Below are 18,873 nucleotides of genomic sequence, written 5' to 3' on the forward strand. Positions count from 1 at the left end.
TGCTTCCTAGTTCTTTCCTCTATTTCCTTTTACTTTCCTCTTGTCCCACTATCATGTCCAGCCTTCATTTGGGTTTCAGTAATTTCTCTTGGCTACATTGCCCTTACCAGGCCTCTCACACCCTCCTTGCCACTAATTTTGGATCACTTGTTGCTCCCTTCTCCCTGGGTTGGTCAACACCACCTCCTTTCCCCCACCTCCCCCTCTCCCATGTCCTCCCCAGAACCATCGGGCCTGTTGTTTCCTCCTCCAGACTGTTGATCCAGCCTATCTTATCTAGATAGCCCTGCAGAGATAATAATATGCACCAAAAAACAAGACAGAGCAAGGCAAAGGGACAAAAGAAAACAAAACGACGAAACTGCCGTTTTGTTTTCTTTTTCACGTTGTTAAGATTAATCATTTTTACTCCTTCATTAGAGATGTGCTTGAGTGACACTGGCTGCATCTCATCCTGGCCACTGCCTCCTTGGTGGTAAAGGCTGATGCACAGTGACACCATCTGGGGCCCCTCACCGATTCCTGCTCCGGCACCAGCAGTCTTACCCCTCATACTGAGACAGGCCAAGGGAGTGGAGGTGGAGATTTGGACAGAGCATATGAGGAGGCCAAGCCAACATCTTGGGACTACATTTCCCAGAACCTACCAACCGACCATAGGAAGTTCCCAACAATCACATGAGAGCAAACTCTTAAAAACTACAAGGTATGCAGGCGAGAGATACTCAAGAAATACTGGGGCCAGCATGCTGGCTTAAGGATTTCTTCCAGTTGGAAGTTTTAAAATAAAATTCTTTTGCGATACCCTACGTCTTCCAACATTAAATATTTTTCTTAGTAAGGCAAGGACCTGCATTCCAGTAACAATACCTACTGTTGCTTTTGTACTATCAGTGCAAATATTAGTACAGTGGGTAAAAAGGCAAATTCCATATAAGCAGTACTAACAAAATAGTTTTCACTTTTCAGAGCCCCTAAAAGGGCCTCAGGGATGCCCCTCCACTCTACTCCCATCCTCATGCCCATCCTCCAGGGCACTGCAGACAACATGGTAAGAAGTGCTGGTCTAATTTCATCTGACCAGAATTAATTTAGTAACTAAGAAAAATATAAAGTCGTCTTTTAAAAGTCAAAACGCTATGAAAATCAAGTGGTGCTATCCCTAAAAAGGTAAATGCAATTTGCAAATACATTTTATTGTGCGATTATCATCATCAAAAAGATCAATGAATCATTCCTCAAAAAATATAGAACACATCAAGGGCTCAAGTAGAAAGCAAATGTTTTGAGAATGATGAGGGCAACAAATGTACAAATGTGCTCGACACAACGAATGGATGTGTGGATTGAGAAAAGAGTTGTACGAGCCCCCAATAAAATGATTTTTTTAAATGTAGAACACTTCATTCTTCATGAATGTAAAGTGACTACAATAACCATTTTAATTAAATGGCATATGTTGCTATTTTTCTAAGTATCTTTAAGGCCCAAAATGGTTCCAAATAAAAATCGATGGTTGCTTGCTCACAAAATATATATATATATATGTTTCTCTCTCTCTTTTTAATGTTATCTCTACGTAAGTGCTAACATTGACAGAGCCATGGACCGCCAAAAGAACAAACACGTCTGCTTTGGAAGAAGTGCGACCAGAATGCTCCATCAAGGCAGGATGGCGAGACTTGACCTCGTGCACTTTGGACATGCTCTCACGGGCCAGTGCCTGGAGAAGGACATCGTGCTTGGTGGGATAGAGGGGCCGCAAAAAAGAGGAAATCCCTCAACAAGATGGATGGACACCGTGGCTGCAGCAATGGGCTCAGACATCAGAACAATTGTGAGGATGGCACAGGACCAGGCAGGGTTTCCTTCTGCTGTCGGAGTTGCTGTGAGGTGGAAGCGACCCGACAGTACCTCACAATAACAACCACGATAAAAAAAAAAGCACATAAGTTAACATTTTAAATGCCAGTCATCTAGTACTGATAGTACCTGAACACTCGGGGATGGTCTGATATTGGTCATCATCCAGGTCTTCATCCGATCGCCCATCGTCCACGTTTGCAGTCTCAGGATGGTGTTCCCATGTGTCATCAGCACTGCTTCTGCTTCCCTTTGTGCTTTCCGAGTGGTCTTCCCGACCACAACTCAACTTGATTGCAGTAACAAGCTAAAAATAATTTCCAAACAGTTTCCAAGTCATATCTTTTTTAAGTTCTGGAATATGAAAACACTAAAGGAAGTATCCACCACTTGGCTGTCAGTTTGTTGTCCTGCGGTCACTCGGGTGATGCTGTGCTAGTGGAAATGATGCCACTGGTATTTCAAATGCCAGCAGCATCACCCACGGTGGACAGGTTCCACAGAGCTTCCAGACTAAAACAGATGAAGAGGAAGGAAGAGATGATCCACATCTCGGTAATCAGCCACTTCTAAGAAGCCCCCTAAACGTGTATGATATAATGCCAAAAGATGAACCCCTCAGGTTGAAAGGCATTCAAAATATGAATGGGGAGAGCTACCTATCAAAAACAGTGTTGACCTTAATGAGGTGGATGGAATAACGTTTTCTGGACGCTCAACGACTGATGGGAATGACTCAAAATGAGAACAAACAGCTGCAAACCTCCATTAATAATCAGAATGCAGAACGTATGAAGTATAACCAAACCCAGATTCACTGCCCTTGAGTCGATCCTGACGCATAGTGACCCGACAGGACAGGGTAGAACTGGCCCTGTGAGTTTCCAAGACTGTAACTCATTATGGGAGTAGAAATCCTTGCATTTCTCCTGAGGTCAGCCGGTAGTTTCAAACTGCTGACCTTGAGGTTAGCAGCCCAACATGTGACCACTATGCCGCCAGGGTGCCTTAGATCAAGGAAAAATGGAAGTCTTAAAAATGAAATGGAACGCACAAAAATTGATATCCTAAGTATTAGTGAGCTGAAGTGAATTGGTATTGGCAATTTGGAGTTGTGTTGCTATGCTGGGAAGGACAAACTAATGAAGAATGGTGTCGCCTTTGTTGTCAAAAAGAGCACTTCAAGATCTATTATGAGATACAATGCTTTCTGTGAAATCCATATGACGACAAGGAAGTGCAGTTAATACAACTGTCATTCCATCCACACACACCAACCACTAAAGTCAGTGATGGTGAAATTGAAGAATTCTACCAATTTCTTTAGTCTGAAATTGATCAAACATGCAAAGAAGAGGACCGATGACTACTGGTAATCAGGATGTAAAAGTTGGAAACGAAAGGGAAGGAGCAGTAGTTGGAAAATCTGGCCTTGGTGATCAGAAAGGAAGCTGGAGATAGCATGATGTTAGCACCCAAGTCCTACATCAAACTCAAGGGCACACAAAGTCCTCTGTGTGTGTGTACCACCCAGCATGATTCCAACTCTTAACAGTAAAGCAAAAGTTGAAACTAGAGAATTAAAGGCAATCTTGGCCTTCATTGCAATTTTTCTCATGATTCCCCATCCCACTAGCTAGCAATCACTTCCTCACTCGATATTTACTGACCTCTCTGTTTGTCACCTTTTCTGCTCTTCCTCCCCTGTGGCCTATGTGTATGACTTTTCCATCTTCTTCATCCTCAACTCCACATTTTACTTTCATTTCCCATTACCCCCAGGTTAGTCCCAAGAAAAGGCACTCCGTAAATAGAATCCTTCTTGATAGAATTGGATTCCCTACCTGAAATTCAACGATTGACACTTTCTAGAAAAACAGTCATAAGAAAATATAAACCAAATTCCCTAACTTACAGATAAGGATCCGGATACACATTAGGTTCGTCCCATTAAATGCAACTGTACACAATTTAGGAAGCAGAAGGGTGGCAGAGGTCAGCTTCCTGAGCTCCTGCAAGCAGTTAGGAAGAAATATCAAAGGCAGCCACCTCTGTGTACATCTGGGCACCAGCTTTGTTCTGAGGGACTTGTGGCCGTGCCAGGAGCAGTAACCACACTTGGAAACCAATAATCCAGTAGAGACTCTCTCCCACAACTTCCTTTCCTGTGGTTTTATAGAAAATCAGTTCTTATATAGAAAAACAGTTCTTTCCACAGAAATGCCTGTAGCTCTTTCTGTTCTCTGAACAAAATCATGACTGATGAAAATTCCAAGAGGTTCATAATACGGAGTCTAGTTCCAAAATTAGAAGAATGATTATGGATTCATAATTTTGCCAATATTTTTTCACCCTAAGATTCAAAATGTTTAATTACCATGACTTTAAAAAGAATAAATTGTCCTGTCACAGATGAGAAAGCTGATTCCTAAAAACAAAATTAAAAATCATTTTTAGACATTTTAAGGGGGGAAAAAAGAAGCTACTAAAAACTAGTAAACATCCAGGTTGGCATGTTAGAAGAATACAACGCTCTCTTTCCTATGGATCAAAATAGCTAACAGATAACCTGTAACCAAACACAACAATGAATCAATCAATAAGCCACAAAGAGCAGAAGGAAGAGAGAGGCTGAAAGGAGGGCAGGGGGAAGGAAAGAATTTTCATATTAGAGGGCCTACTGTAAAATCCAAATAATCTCCATGTTCCCTGAGTACACCAGGCCTTAACAACAGCCTTGGTTTCGTCAACTGTGTGTGGAGCGGTCAGGAAAGAAACGAAAAGGAAAACAACAACGTGTCAATGACTCGAGGCCAACCCACAGTGGCCTTCCATCTGAAACCGTAATCTTTACCGGGACAGTCTCATCTTCCTCGTTCGTGCACAGGGGCTAGTGGGTGTGAACAAAAGAGTGGTCGGCAACACAACACTTCTTCCACACACCACCAGTGAGAGAACAGGAGGAATTTACATGATTTCTCATTAACAAATTACCTTGAAGGGCACTGGTTCCGGTGAGAGGACCTCTAAAGAAGCATTTGAACCTCTGCTCCCAGGGCGTGTTCTTGAGTTTGAGGCTGGTTTCGAAATTCTATCTAGGTTTCCCTTTATAATATCCATGGATATCCTAAGGGGGAAAATTGTTAAGTAACTGATAGCATAGATGTTTAAATATTTCGTTAGTTTGTTAATGTTTGTGTTCGTCTAGGTACATTAAAGAAATAAATCCACAAAAACTCATATGTATAAAGGAGGGTTTTATATAAAAGGTAAATGCACATCAAGAAAACATCCCAACCCAGTGCTGCCCAAGCCCACAAGTCCAACATCAGCCTATATGTCTGACACCAACCCACAAAGTCCTCCTCCATCTCACAAAACAGACCCAATGATGCCGGCTGCAGGAGGAAAGCCGAGTCAGTGAATGTGTAAGCATCTCGGCGCTGGCAGGGGTCTTCACACGGCTGCTCCAGCATCCAGGCCTGAATTGGGGTAGGTCCATGCAGCTTTTCCTTGGGGATGTCTTGCAGGAAGTGACCCTTGCTAGCTGAAGCAGGGAACTGGCTAAGGCAGCTGCACCCTGGTCCGACCATCAGAAAGCAAGAGGTGCGAGAACTTGAAAGGCGAGGCTCACTGAGCCATTTATCTCTCCGCCCTTCAATTAACCCCACATGAGTTTATCGGTCAGGTTGGCACAATAAACTTTATCTCAGTGTTACTATGCAGTTAATTCATAGCCTGTATTGTAAAGATTATACCATATCTGGAGGCACCCTAAGGGTCCCCAAATTTCATCAAAAGATGCTTTATGCTTTGTTAAATCGTATGTGGTGCTGGTGAACAATATTGAAAGTACCGTGGACTTCCAAAAGGACAAACACATCTGTCTTGAGAGAAAGAAGGCCAGAGTGCTTCTTAGAGGACGGATAGCAAGACTTCGTCTTACCTACTTTCGGTGATAAGTTGTCAGTAGGGACCAGCCTGGAGCAATATAGAGTGCTTGGTAAAGTGGAAGGTGGAGAAGACGAGCAGGCCCTCAATGGGATGGATGGACACAGTGGCCGCAACAATGGACTCAGACATAGGAGCCATTGTGAGGACAGCCCAGGACTGTGCAGTGTTTCGTTCTGTTGTGCATGGGGTCTCGCTCAACGGCACCAAGCAACATGTTAGTGCAGGTGCAAAACATGCTACACAGAACAGGAGATCGTGAAAGTGGCAACATGAGAATGAAGAAATGAACACCATCTTAATGGCTTCCTGTGCCTTCAGGAGGTCCTCACTGCATTGGTGTGTTAGTCTGGGTAGGCTAGAGAAACAAATCCATGGACACACATATGTGTATAAGAAAGAGTTTTATATACAAGAGCAATTGAACATTGAGAAAACATCCCAGCCCAGTCCAGATCAAGCCCATAAGTCCAATATTAGCCCATATGTCTAATACCAATCTATAAAGTCCTCTTCAAACTGACGAAACACATGCAATGACGCCGAATGTAGAAGATCACAGGCCAGTGGGTAGAAAGTCCTTGGGTCCAGTGGCATTGGAAACATCTCAGTGTTGGGAGAGGTCTCCACGTGGCCACTCCAGTTTCAAGGGCTGCATCAGGCATCAAGGGATGCTTCAGGCATCTCCACAGGGATGTCTTGCACAGTCAGCCTTGTCAGTTGCAATGACTCCCAGGGTGTGGCAGAGAGAGAGTGTGTGTCTCCTACCTCCAAGAAGGAATTATCAGATTTTTCAGAATTCTCAGGAGAAGGCCATGCCCACAAAGAGTCTCATTGGCTATCTCCAGATTGACAGCCTATACTCCACCCCTACACTCTTAATCCTTAAAATCCTTAAATCTTAATCCTGGTAGACATCAGTTAGGTGACTACCAAAATTGGCCATACTTGAAGAGACACTCATGAGTAACAACTGCCTCTCAACCAAGACCCATACTTGGCCCATAGCTTTGCTGCTGCCTTCTCCAGTTTGGGCTTTCAGCCTCTAGCCTTTCCAATTCTAGCTCAGCCTTCGGTCTGGGTTCCCCTTCCAGCTCTGATTTCCCCTCTGCTGAAAAGGACATCATGGCTGGTAACGTGGAGGGGCAGTTAAAAAGAGGAAGACCCTCAACCAGATGGATTGCCACAGGACTGCAGCAATGGGCTCAAACATAAGAACCATCGTGAGGGGGCTCAAGACCAGGCTGTTTTTCGTTCTGTTGTACGTACGGTCACTATGAGTAGGAACCGACTTATTGGCACCTAACAACCACGGCCACCTTGGCTCTGCATTTTCATGGAGTACCTGTCTCCAGGACATTGCTCTGATTCCAGCTCCTCTCCCCTGCTAAATCCATGATTCCATGCCCTCGGAAGCACCAGAGAGCAAAACTGTCTTCCTCTACTAAAGGACAGGCTTTCGTTCACTAGCTGGGTATCGCTTCAACTCTTTTTCATGTTTGCAGACTTCACTGCACCCTGGCTGCTCGATTCTTTTTTTTTTTTTTTTTTGGCTTCTCGATTCTTAACGCTGCTGTCTAACGCCTGGCACACAGGCTTAAGCTAGAAAGAGAAGTGAGGCATTGAGAGTCCATTCATTCTCCCAAACTGTCTCCTTGGTCAAGGGCATTTCAGGTCTTCAGTAATGTTGCGGGGTCATACATGCTAGCTAAAGTGAAAAGAATTCAAAGTTTTGCATCTCAACACATAGCCTTATATGTAAATGGTTATCTTCCAACAAAACTTTCCCAAATCCCTACCCATTTCATATCAGATCATTTCTCTCACAACAGAGTGAAGACAGTCTTTCTCTCCTATCAAGTATGGAAATGTCCCCTGCTCACCCTCCAAGATGATCCATGCCTCTTCCTTTTTCAAACAGCAGAGGCAGAGGCCAGAGATGTTTTAGAAATAGGAGGAAGCATGAACATAAACAACCTGACGCTCTCACAAGGCACATCAAGGGATACTATGGGTTGGCCACTAACCATTTCACATGCCAAAGTGGATGTTTAAGGGGCCAGGAGGTCACTGCTATCATCTCAGGAAATGAAAAGGTCATTGATCTCAGCATTAGTCACACACTGGCCAGGGCCTCATTCAAGAAGGCACTGACATAATTTTTGTTGAATGACAGATCACCCTGGCTGTCATGTCACAAGCTAAAAACATAAGTCACCAAAAGGCCAAATGTCTTCAAAATGACTTTGCATGCTGTCAAGGGCCCTCACTGTCGCTCCCAGAAGGAGCAATGAGGCAGAGGCATGTGCAGAGCAGGGACAGTCTATGTCAATAAAGAGAGACTCCATGGATCAACTAATAGGCTCTAGAACGCTTTCCGTTTGTTTTAGAAATAGGCCTGTTCTATTACGTTTGCTCCTGCAAATAAGAAATTAAATACTGTTCCAGAGTAAGGGGATAACTGGAAGCCGACTGGATGAATTGGGACATGAGGGGGGGAAAAGAATACACAAAGGGCATTAAAATAAATGCATTTGACGACTTAAGAAAAAATATCAGCCATATAAAAATTCCATGTAAAAAAAAGCATCGTACGAAACAGGCAATTCTATTTAAATTGTTATAAGAATATAGGCCCTGAATGTTGACGTAACCAAACATGTGACTTAATTGTATTGATGAGAAGAAGAATGTGTAAGGACAGGAGCGAATATAAGATAACTCAAATACCATACTAGGAAGTCAAAGAGGATGTCCCAAAATTCATAAGTCAAAATGTTATTAAATAAACTTAATATTTAAGAAGTCAAGATGGTTGCCTCTGAGGAGTGAGGCTGTCAAGTCAGTTCCAATCCACGGTGGTCCTATGTACAACAGAAGGAAACACGCCCACCAGATCCTAAGTCACTCTCAAAATTGTTATACTTGAGCCCATTGTTGCACTCTGTCACTTGAGGATATCCTCTCTGTCACTGCCTTTCTACTTTACCATGTGAGTTAGTTAGTTCATTGTGCCAACCTAGCCAAGAAACACATGTGGGGTTAATTGAAGGGTGGAGAGATAAATGGCTCGGTGAGCCTCGCCTTTCAAGTTCTTAGGTCTCTTGCTTTGTGATGGTCGGACCAGGGTGCAGCTGCCTTGGCTAGTTCCCTGCTCCAGCTGGCAAGGCTCACTTCCTGCAAGACATCCCTGAGGAGAAGCCGCATGGACTTACCCTGATGAAACCCTGGGTGCTGGAGCAGCCGTGTGGAGACCTCTGCCAGTACTGAAATGCTAACACGCTCACTAATTCAGCTTTCCTCCTGCAGTCAGCATCATAGTGTGTGTTTTGTCAGATGGAGGAGGACCTTGTGGATTGGTGTCAGACATATGGGTTAATGGGTTAATGTTGGACTTGTGGGCTTGGGCAGCACTGGGTTGGGATGTCTTCTTGATGTGCATTTAACCTTTATATAAAACTCTCTCTTATACATGAGTTTCTGTGGGTTTGTTTCTCTAAAGTTCCCAGACTAACACACCAAGCATGATGTCCTTATCCAACGACTGGTCTCTCCTGATAACTGTTTACAACCATTGTGGAAAGCAATCCGTTGCTATCCCAAATAATTGGGAATAGAAATTCTATACGACCCAGTAATATCACTGCTGGGTTTATAAAAGCAGTAACAAAAGAGATAAAAGCACTTCAATGTTCATTTCAACACTGTTCACAGTAGCAAGAAAGTAGAAACAGCCTAAGAGCCCACCAGTAAAAGAATGAATAAAAAAGCTTGGGTCCTTATACACAATGAACCCCAGGGATCCTCACGAAACAATGATGAAACCACGAAGCACCTTTGACCTAGATGGGCCTGAAGAACATTATGCTGATCAAAGTTAATCAGTCACAAAAGAACAACTCTTTTTTGAGGCCACAATCATAAAGCTAAAGGCCAATACCAAAGCCTGTACACCAAAGGGAGCAGACTTTGAAGGTCCCCAAGGGAGGGGAGGGGAGGGGAGGGTGGGAAGACACAGCACTAGACTAGAAGGATGATGGGTGTTGATTTGGGTAAAGGGAGGAGAACGGTCCGCAGGAGAGAGGAGAACAAGCTGGACGGGGGAGTATGGGATGGCTGGGGACAGAGTATGGGAGGAGAGGTTTGATGCGTGGCTGGAACTATTGAATGCGAGATGATGGTCTGATGTGTAAAACCTCCAACTTGTTCACCAAAAAATTTAATTATAAAAAAGAAAGAGGAGTGACAAAATTAGTTTCTGACAAAATAAAAGTTAAAAAAAAGTACAAATGGACTAGGGAGTGAATTTTTTCCCCTACTGCACATATTTTGGTAAAGTTTGACATCTTTAATCACATTACTTTAATAAAAGTAAAAGCTTAGTTTTAAAATATTAAATAAATGCAAATTTTGAAATCTTCAAGGGACTGAAAGGAATCACAGAAATAAATTCACAGAATTGGAGTGTGGGCAATGCTTTACTAAGCGTGATACCAAGAGTATAAAGCAAAACAAAAAGAGAGTAATACATTTGATTATATAATAATATTTCATTTTCTTGGATCTTGACCATAAATAGAATTCTAAATAAAAATAAAAGTCACTGGAAAGCTGGAAAAATATATATGCAGCATAGATGCTATATAAAAGTTTAATAAATTGACATATATAAAGAGCTCATACCAATCAAGAAAAAAATTATAATTAAAAATTGTGCTAGCCTATGAATAGAGGTAAATGTCAATAATCATGCTTTTTAAAAGTACAATTTCTCGAACTAAAGGATTACACAGAAAGAGCTGAACATGGCCACACATCAAGGCAATAAGAGTGATGGGTTGTGATTTGATCTGTACTTGAATGTTCTTGTCTCTTTTCTCTGTGCTTCCATTATCTATATCTTCTAATTTTCTATAGTATTTTAAAAATCATATTTACTTCATAAAAGTTCCTAGGATATAATAAAAACGTTTTCAAAAAATAAATTAAAATTCCCCAATGTTCCACCAGCCTAAGCAAAAAAAATACTGGTATGTTTCTTTTCCATTTGCTTTATGTCTTCTTTCAAGAAAATTAGACTCATATTGTTTTCACCACTTAACATTACATGAAAAATATTTTCTTATGTACTATAATTCAAAAGTAAAATATTATTGACTTCATGATAGTCCACTAAATAAAGTATGATCATGTTCTAAATGATAATAAATAACTAACATATATCTTTTTTTTAAATCATTTTATTAGGGGCTCATATAACTCATCACAATACATACATACATCAATTGTGTAAAGCACATTTGTACATTCATTGCCCTCATCATTCTCAAAACATTTCCTCTCCACTTACATATATCATTTTTATAGCATTCATTTCAACAAGATTAAACTCTTTCATGAAAATTCGTGAGGAATGTAACCACCATAGATGATTTAAAACCAAAATGAGAACACATGGCTGCTATAATTTGACATTTGGGGATGAATGGGAGAATCAAAAGTAAATGAAAAAGTAAAATGAATCCTCCTCTGTTAGTAATTATAAAGTCAATCTTTTTTAAAAAGTGAAGTTACATTTTCATGATTTGTATGGCTGAAAGGTTGATTTGTGCTCTGTTTTTTACATTACATATTTGTTTACTATGTAAATTTTTAAAATGCTTGCCTTTGAGGGAAACAAAATCAAATAGTATGGAAAAATTAAGTTAAAATCCTCCTCTCCAATCTAGTGTTGAAGAGATGTTTGTAAATCTCAATTTTTCAGGCATCTGCAAATCTTCTACCCTTAATACCCCACCAACATGTAAACACACACATACACACACACACACACACAAGCAAGCAGCATGATTCATTGCAACTTCTTGTTTTTTCACTTAATGTATTTTGGAGATTTTTCTCCATTTGCATTTATAGGTACACTTCATCTTTTCACACGACAGCATAGTATCTCACTGCATCAATGTCCCCTTTTAAAACAAATATGCTCATGTAGGTTATATGTGGGGTATATGTTCCTAAAAAATGCTACCCACATACAAAAACCTACTCAAAATGGGTCACAGATCTAAAATTAAAAATTTAAACCATATCGTTTCTAGAATGAGAACAAAAGCCACAGACTGGAGACATATTTGCAGAACACATGTGTTACAGAGGAATTAATCTGCGATATACAAGGTTTCAAAACAAAATTAAAGAAGCAAAAGATATGGACAGTCATGTCACCGAAGAAGATATATGCATGGCGAATTTGCCAGTGAAAAGATTTTTAACATCCTTGGTCTCTAGAGAAATGCACATATAAACCACAATAAGATAAGGGTGTTCCCTATTATAATTGTTTTCATTTTTAAATATATAAAAAGCACTAACAAGGTGAGGGAGCAATGTGAATTCTCATATGTTGCTAGTAGGAATGCAAAACAGCACCAAAGCAAACCAAACTCACTGCCATCGACTCATGGTGACCCCACAGGACAGGGTGGAACTGCTCTGTGGGGTTCTGAGGAGGCAAAGGGAAACAGAGGCAAGCTCTAGGAAGCAAAGGCAGAGATAGGGGTATCAACAGAGGTGTGCACTTATGTAAATACATTAATCCATAAATATGAGGTATTGGCCTATGTAAATATATTTATAAGGCAATACACTGAAGCTGCAAACGGGCATGGGCCTTGGCTGATACCTTCCCTCAATACAAGAACACTTTGTTCTAACAAACTGGCATTCTGTGATGCTCACTCCACCCCCACCCCACCCTCCACACGATCGCTGAAGACAAAATGGTGCATAAGCAGATGTGGTGAAGACAGAGGATGGTGCCCGGCTATTAAAAGATATGTCTGGGGTCTTACAGGCTTGAAGTTGAACAAGAGGCCATCCACCAGTGAAGCAACAAGCCCACATGGGAGAAGCACACCAGCCGGTGCGATCGTGAGGTGTCACCAACACCAGGCAACAGGCATCAGAAGATTCACAACAAACAGTAAACAAACAAACAGAAATGCTTTGGTGAGAATGGAGGGGGTTGGAGCGGAAACCCAAAGCCCATCTGAGGACAACGGAGCATCCCCCCACAGAGGGGTCACAGGAAGGGGTACATTAGAGCACTAATGGATCATGCAATATACCTCTGATCTCTTGAGGCCTCCTTACCCCCCACTATCATGACCCTATTGCCTCTTCCCACTCTGGACTAGACGAGAGCATATACACAGGTACAGGCAAGAGATAAAACTCACAACACATGGAACCAGGAGCAGGAATGGGAATAGAGATCCCAGAAGGGGAGGGGGGGATGGGGGAGGAAGGGGCCCACCAACAGCAATGAATGGCACATGACCACATACCCCCATCCAGGGGGAAGAACAACAGAAACCAGAGGGGAGGGAGACAGAGGTTGTGGTGAGATTTGAAAATAATTAACAATCTACAATCTATCAAGGGCTATGTGGGTCAGGGGGCACGGCGAAGAAAAGAGAAGCTGATCCCAAGAGCTCAATGGAACGTAAATGTCTAGAAAAGAACGATGGAATGTACGTACTAATATGTCGGATACAATTGATGTATGCATTGTAAAAAGAGCTGCAAGAGCCCCCAATAAAATGATCTTTAAAAAAAAACAGAAGTAGAAAGCCCTGTTTTTCTCCCTCAGATTGGCTGGTAGTTTCTAACTGCTGACCTTGCAATTGCAGCCCAATTTTGAAAGCCTGCTGGTTTCTTATAAAAGCAAACATACACTTACAATATGATTCGGCTATCTCATTTCTAGGTATCTAATCAAGAAGTAAAACCTGCATATGGATGTTTGTAACTGTTCTGCTAACAATCACAAGAAACTGGCAAGAATCCAAATGCCCTGGGAGTAAGAACAGGTAGAAAGATGAGGCTGTAACTTCTGTAAAGCTCACTGGGCCAGTTCCACTCTGTCCAACAAGGTTCCTAAGAGTCAGGATCGACAGAATGGCAGGGAGGGAGGGAGGGAGTGAAGCAATGGATAAGCTGTGCTTTATCCATACAAATGACTATTACTCAGAAATAAAAGAAGACATATTAATTATATCAGTACACACAGCAACATCCTTGAATCTAAAAAGAATTGTAATACATTTTTTTAAAGCCAGATACAAAAAGCTACATACTCTTTGTTTCTATTTAGATGACATCCTTTAACAGGCAAAACCACAGGGCCATCCTGCTCAACCTGCCCCCATGAAGTGATCACTGAAGACAGGGGTGCTATAGCAAAGGGTGGTGTAGAAAGCAGATGGTGCCCAGCTATCAGAAAGAATAACATCTAGGGTCTCAAAGACTTGTCCCCAAACAGGTGACGTATCAGCTAAGCCCACACTGAAGTAGCATGCCAGCCTCTGTGGCCCAAGAACTGTGAATAATAAAAACCAAGCCCGGCAGAGGGAACAGCTGTTAGGGGCCGTTGAGTTGGTTCAGACCCATAATGATCCTACGCACAACAGAACAGAAGGAAACACCCCCTGGTCCTGCACCATCCTCACAACTGCTCTTAAGCTGGAGCCCATTGTTGTAGCCATGGTGTCAATCCATCCCATTGAGAGCCTTCCTCTCCTTCGCTGCCCCTGCACTTTACCAAGGAAGTCCTTCTCCAGAGGCTGGTCTCTCCTGACAACATGCCCAAAAAGTACATAAGTCTCACAATCCTTGCCTTTAGGGAGCACTGTGGCCGAACTTCTAAGACAAGTTGTACTTCAATTATTCTTCTGCCCCACAATTCAAGTGCAGCAATTCTTCAGTCTTCCTTCTTCAAAGTTCAGCTTTCACCTGCATATGAGGCCATTGAAAATATCATGGCTTGCGTCAGGTGCACTTTAGTGCTCAAAGTAACATCCTTGCTTTCAATACTAAGATCTTGTGCAGTAAATTCACCCAGTGGAATGCATCATTTGATCTCTTGACTGCTGCTTCCATGAGCATTGGTAGAGGATTCAAGCAAGACGAACTCCTTGACAACTTTAGTCTTTCTTTAGCCCGCTGTGTGGCTGCTGGTTTCGGACTGCCGACCTTGAGGTTAGCAGCCTAACGTGTAACCAACCACTGGGTCACCAGAGCTCCTGCTAGTACCCAACATTGCCCTCCAGAGAGGATGTAGCAAACCTCCTACTAAACAGCGTACGAAGAGCGTGCTTGTCTCATCACACACCATTCTAACGTCAATGTGGTAATCGGCGGATTTTCATTTTTGTTAAGCCGACATATCTGGGGCCTGGGTTGCTATTTCTTTAAGAACAAGAAAGGTTGCGTCCCTAATCAGTCATTGATCAATTCGCCAGAGCCCTCACTTGCCCACCTGCCCCTCCCTTTTTTTAAACTGTGAACTGCCTGTTCGAAGGCATTGCTGTGGTGACTACTTTTCATATAAATTCCAGGAAGGCGAGTGTCCTGGTACTAGGTCCCAAGGTCAGGAATGTCATCCACGTGTCCCCAGTAATCCTCAGAGAACAGGCTCCTGGGCGACGATCCGCAGCCACCCTGCAGGGTGGAAGGAGCCGCGCAGGCCCCGCCCCCGACTCCGAGACCGCCCAGCACAGTCCGCCCCGTGCTCTCATTGGCCCTACACACTCCCACGGCAGCCCGTCTCCGCGCCCAGCCCTCCGACAAGACTCCGCCCAGCACGGTGCGCCCCGTGCTCTCATTGGCCCTACACACTGCCACTACAGTCCGTCTCCGCGCCCCGCCCTTCGACAAAACTCCGCCCCGCCCACTCATTGGCTCCGCGCGCGAAGATTGAGCCCCGCCCCTGAGCCGTGTGGTCCTTCACCTTCCCAAAGGGACTCCCGGAGCAGTTAGCCAGTCGCCTGGGGCAGGAATGCACCACTGACACTCGCAGCGCCGCTCTCTTTCCCTCCGCGAGGAGAATTCTCCCCGCAACGGCAGCCTCTGTGAAGTGGCGGAGCTGCCCGTCTAAAACACTTCCGTTTCCCGAAACTGCTCCCTTGGTAACCAGAGGAACGACTCTTCAAGTCTCGCGATAGGAAAAAAGGGCTGTACCATCCCTAAATGAGAACTAGGGGCCCGGGAGGGCGAGGAATGGAGCTGTGCAGGCAACCATGTGTAGTTGCGTGGACGAACCGTGTGCTATTGGGCGAATGAACGTGAGTGGGCAATGGTGTTACTGTTTTGGACGAACGTGGCAGGAAAAAATCTGGTTACTTGTATGTCTCTGTCCCCATTATGATGAAGCCAACCTGGTCATCTAGCCTCTCTGAGCTATAGATTCTTCACCCACAAGGTTGCAACTCAAAGACCTTGGTAAAGATTAGGTGTGATATACATTTTTAAAACCACATTTTACCACAGGTTGGGCAACAGTCCAGAAAGGGTAATCATTGCTGTTGGGATCGTTTATTCGTTGTTCCCAGTGTATGAACTAATTCCCAGTGCATGAAAACTATTTCCCTACGTCCCCAAACTAATTTTTTTTTCAACCCCAGTACTATCAAGTTTCCCCTGCTTTCACATACTGCACAGCACGTCGCAATTGACAATGCATTTTCACAACCACGTTGTTGGGCGCCAACCAGGTTGGCTCCAACCCATAGCAACCCTGGATATATAGAACAGAAGGGATCAGTGCCTGGCCCTGCACCTTCCTCAGACTTGCTTTGTCTAAACCCATTGTTGTAAGGGTCTTACTCTTTTTTGCTGACCCTCTTATCAATCAGATGTTCTTCTCCAGGACTAGCCTCTCCTGATAACATGTCCAAAGTATGTTAAAGTGTCAACCACCTCTCTTCTAAAGAGCATTCTGGTTGTACTACTCCAAGACAAATTTGCTTTTTTTTTTCCTGACAGTCCATGATAGTTCGTTTTCTCTGCCAACAATTGAAATTCAAATGCATCAATTCCTCCCTGGTCTTCCTAATTCCTTGTCCAACTTTACCTGCATATGAGGTGATTGAAAATACGGATCATAACAATACATAACAATATATAAAATACAAGTAATCATCTTTCTGGTATTCTCTTCTTTCAGGCAAGATTCAGTGATCCGTTATTCTACTTTCTCTTCTGAATCTGGCTTAAATTCCAGTCAATGTACTGCTGAGTCGTTTCTGAATTACCCTCAGCAAAATTTTACTTACATGTGATATCAATGATATTCTTTGACAATTTCAACATTCTGTTGAGTCACCTTTCTTTGGAAGGGGCACAAATATGGATCCCTTCCAATTGGTTGGCCAAAGACCAGCGCATAGACCAATGAGTGCTTCCAGTCTGCACTAATTTGCAAAAGCATTTCTATTGGCATTCCATACATTCCTAGAACCTTCTTTTTCACTAATACTTTCAATGTAGCTTGGATGTCTTCCTTTAATACCATCAGTTCTTGACCATATGCTATCTCTTGAAATGCTGGAATGTTTTTGAGTGAAATGATTTGAATGTTTTTCACAATGACTCTATTTCTTCTTTTTTTATACTTCCTGATCATTTAAAATTTCGTCCATAGAAACTTGCAATATTACAACTCAAGACTTGAGTGTTGTCTTCAGTTCTTTCAGCTTGAGAAATGATGAATGTGTTGTTCCCTTTGGACTTCCTACCTCCAGGTCCGTGTTAGTCCGGGTAGACTAGAGAAACAAATTCAGGGAGACTCATATATGTATAGGAAAAAGCTTTATATCCAAAAGTAATTATATATTAAGAAAACATCCCAGCCCAGTCCATAAGACCTATATTGGCCCATATGTCCAATACTAGTCTATATATTACTCTTCAGACTCACGCAATGCATACAATGTTGCTGAATGCAGGAAGATCACAGGCCAATGAGGGGAAAGACCTGTGGGTCCAGTGGCAGTGGACGCATCTTCAGGGCTTTGGCTGCCATCAGTGTGGCTCCATGTGGCTTGTCACAGAAATATGAAGCAGAGAGAGCATGGGTCCCACCTCCAGTGAGCCATTTATCTCTGTCGTGCCTCCAAAATGAGGTCATCAAGCTGCGACCTGATTGGCAGGCTAAACCCCACCCCTCACTCTGAATACCCTCCAGTTGACTGGAGATTATGTAACTACCACAAGGTCTTTACACATTTCATTATAATACTATACTTTGTCTTCTCAAGCTGCTTTTTGAAATGATCCATTCAGCTCTTTTTTGTCTTCTTCATTTATTCCATTCTCTTTAACTATTCTATGTTCCAAATCAAGTTTCAACGTCTCTTCTTACTTTCAGCTTTTCTTTTTTCCTGTCTTTTTAATGTGCTTTCTTCACTATGATGTTTTGGAAGTCATTCCACAACTCATCTGGTCTCTGATCACTAGTGTTCAGTGCATCGAATCAATTCTTGAGATGGTCCCTAAATGCAGATGGGATATATTCAAGGTCACATGTTGGCTCCCTTGGCCTTGTTTTAATTTTCTTCAGCTTCAATCTGAAATTGAATAATAGCAATTGGTGGTCTGCTGGACATTTCATTGCTGGCCCTTTTCTGACTGATAATGTTGTGCTTCTCCGTTGTCTTGTCCCACAGTTAGTCAGTCTAATTCCTGTGTATTTCATTTGGTGGGGTCCACATGTATAGTCCCTATTTATGCTTTTGATAAAAATGTGTTTACAATGAAGAAATTTATTTACAATGTATTTACAATGATAAAACTTGTTTACAGTTTATTTACAATGATCAGTTTTGCAAAATTATAACGGGAGATCTCACTTCTTCTGCAACATCAAGGCCATATTTTCAAATTAGCGATCCTTCCTCTTTGTTTCCAACTTTAATATCCCAATCACCATTAATGAATCCTTCTTGGTTGTGTGTTTGATCCATTTCAGAATGCAGAAGTTGGTAGAATTCTTTCATTTCGTCACCACTGACTTAGTAATTAGTGCATAATTTGAAAAATAGCTGTATTAACTGGTCTTTTACATATATGGCCCTTTTTATCCTTTTTTTTTTTTTTGTAACCTGCAGTCTTTGACCTTTATTAGCAAAAGCTTCAGATCCTCTGCACTTTATACAAACAAGATTCTACCAATTGTATATTGCAGGTTTTTTGTGTATTTTTAAAAAATACTTTTAT

General features: G+C 42.4%; 1 protein-coding gene across 1 annotated transcript in view; it reads right to left on the bottom strand.

Moving 5' to 3' along the window:
- FSIP1 (fibrous sheath interacting protein 1) overlaps positions 1–15,730 on the bottom strand; it is a 201,030-nt gene extending 185,300 nt beyond the window's left edge. Inside the window, exons 1-3 of the mRNA XM_045287732.1 lie at positions 15,608–15,730; positions 4,858–4,990; positions 1,993–2,170 (exon numbers count right to left, since the gene is read on the bottom strand). Of these exons, the coding sequence (XP_045143667.1) occupies positions 1,993–2,170; positions 4,858–4,983 (304 nt within the window). The 5' untranslated portion in view covers positions 4,984–4,990; positions 15,608–15,730. The remainder of the gene's footprint in view (positions 1–1,992; positions 2,171–4,857; positions 4,991–15,607) is intronic.
- Positions 15,731–18,873: the final 3,143 nt, after the last annotated feature.

The sequence above is a fragment of the Echinops telfairi genome, unplaced genomic scaffold (genome assembly GCF_000313985.2).
Source record: "Echinops telfairi isolate 266 unplaced genomic scaffold, ASM31398v2 ScPeMD7_18;HRSCAF=68, whole genome shotgun sequence".
Classification (NCBI taxonomy): Eukaryota; Metazoa; Chordata; class Mammalia; order Afrosoricida; family Tenrecidae; genus Echinops; species Echinops telfairi.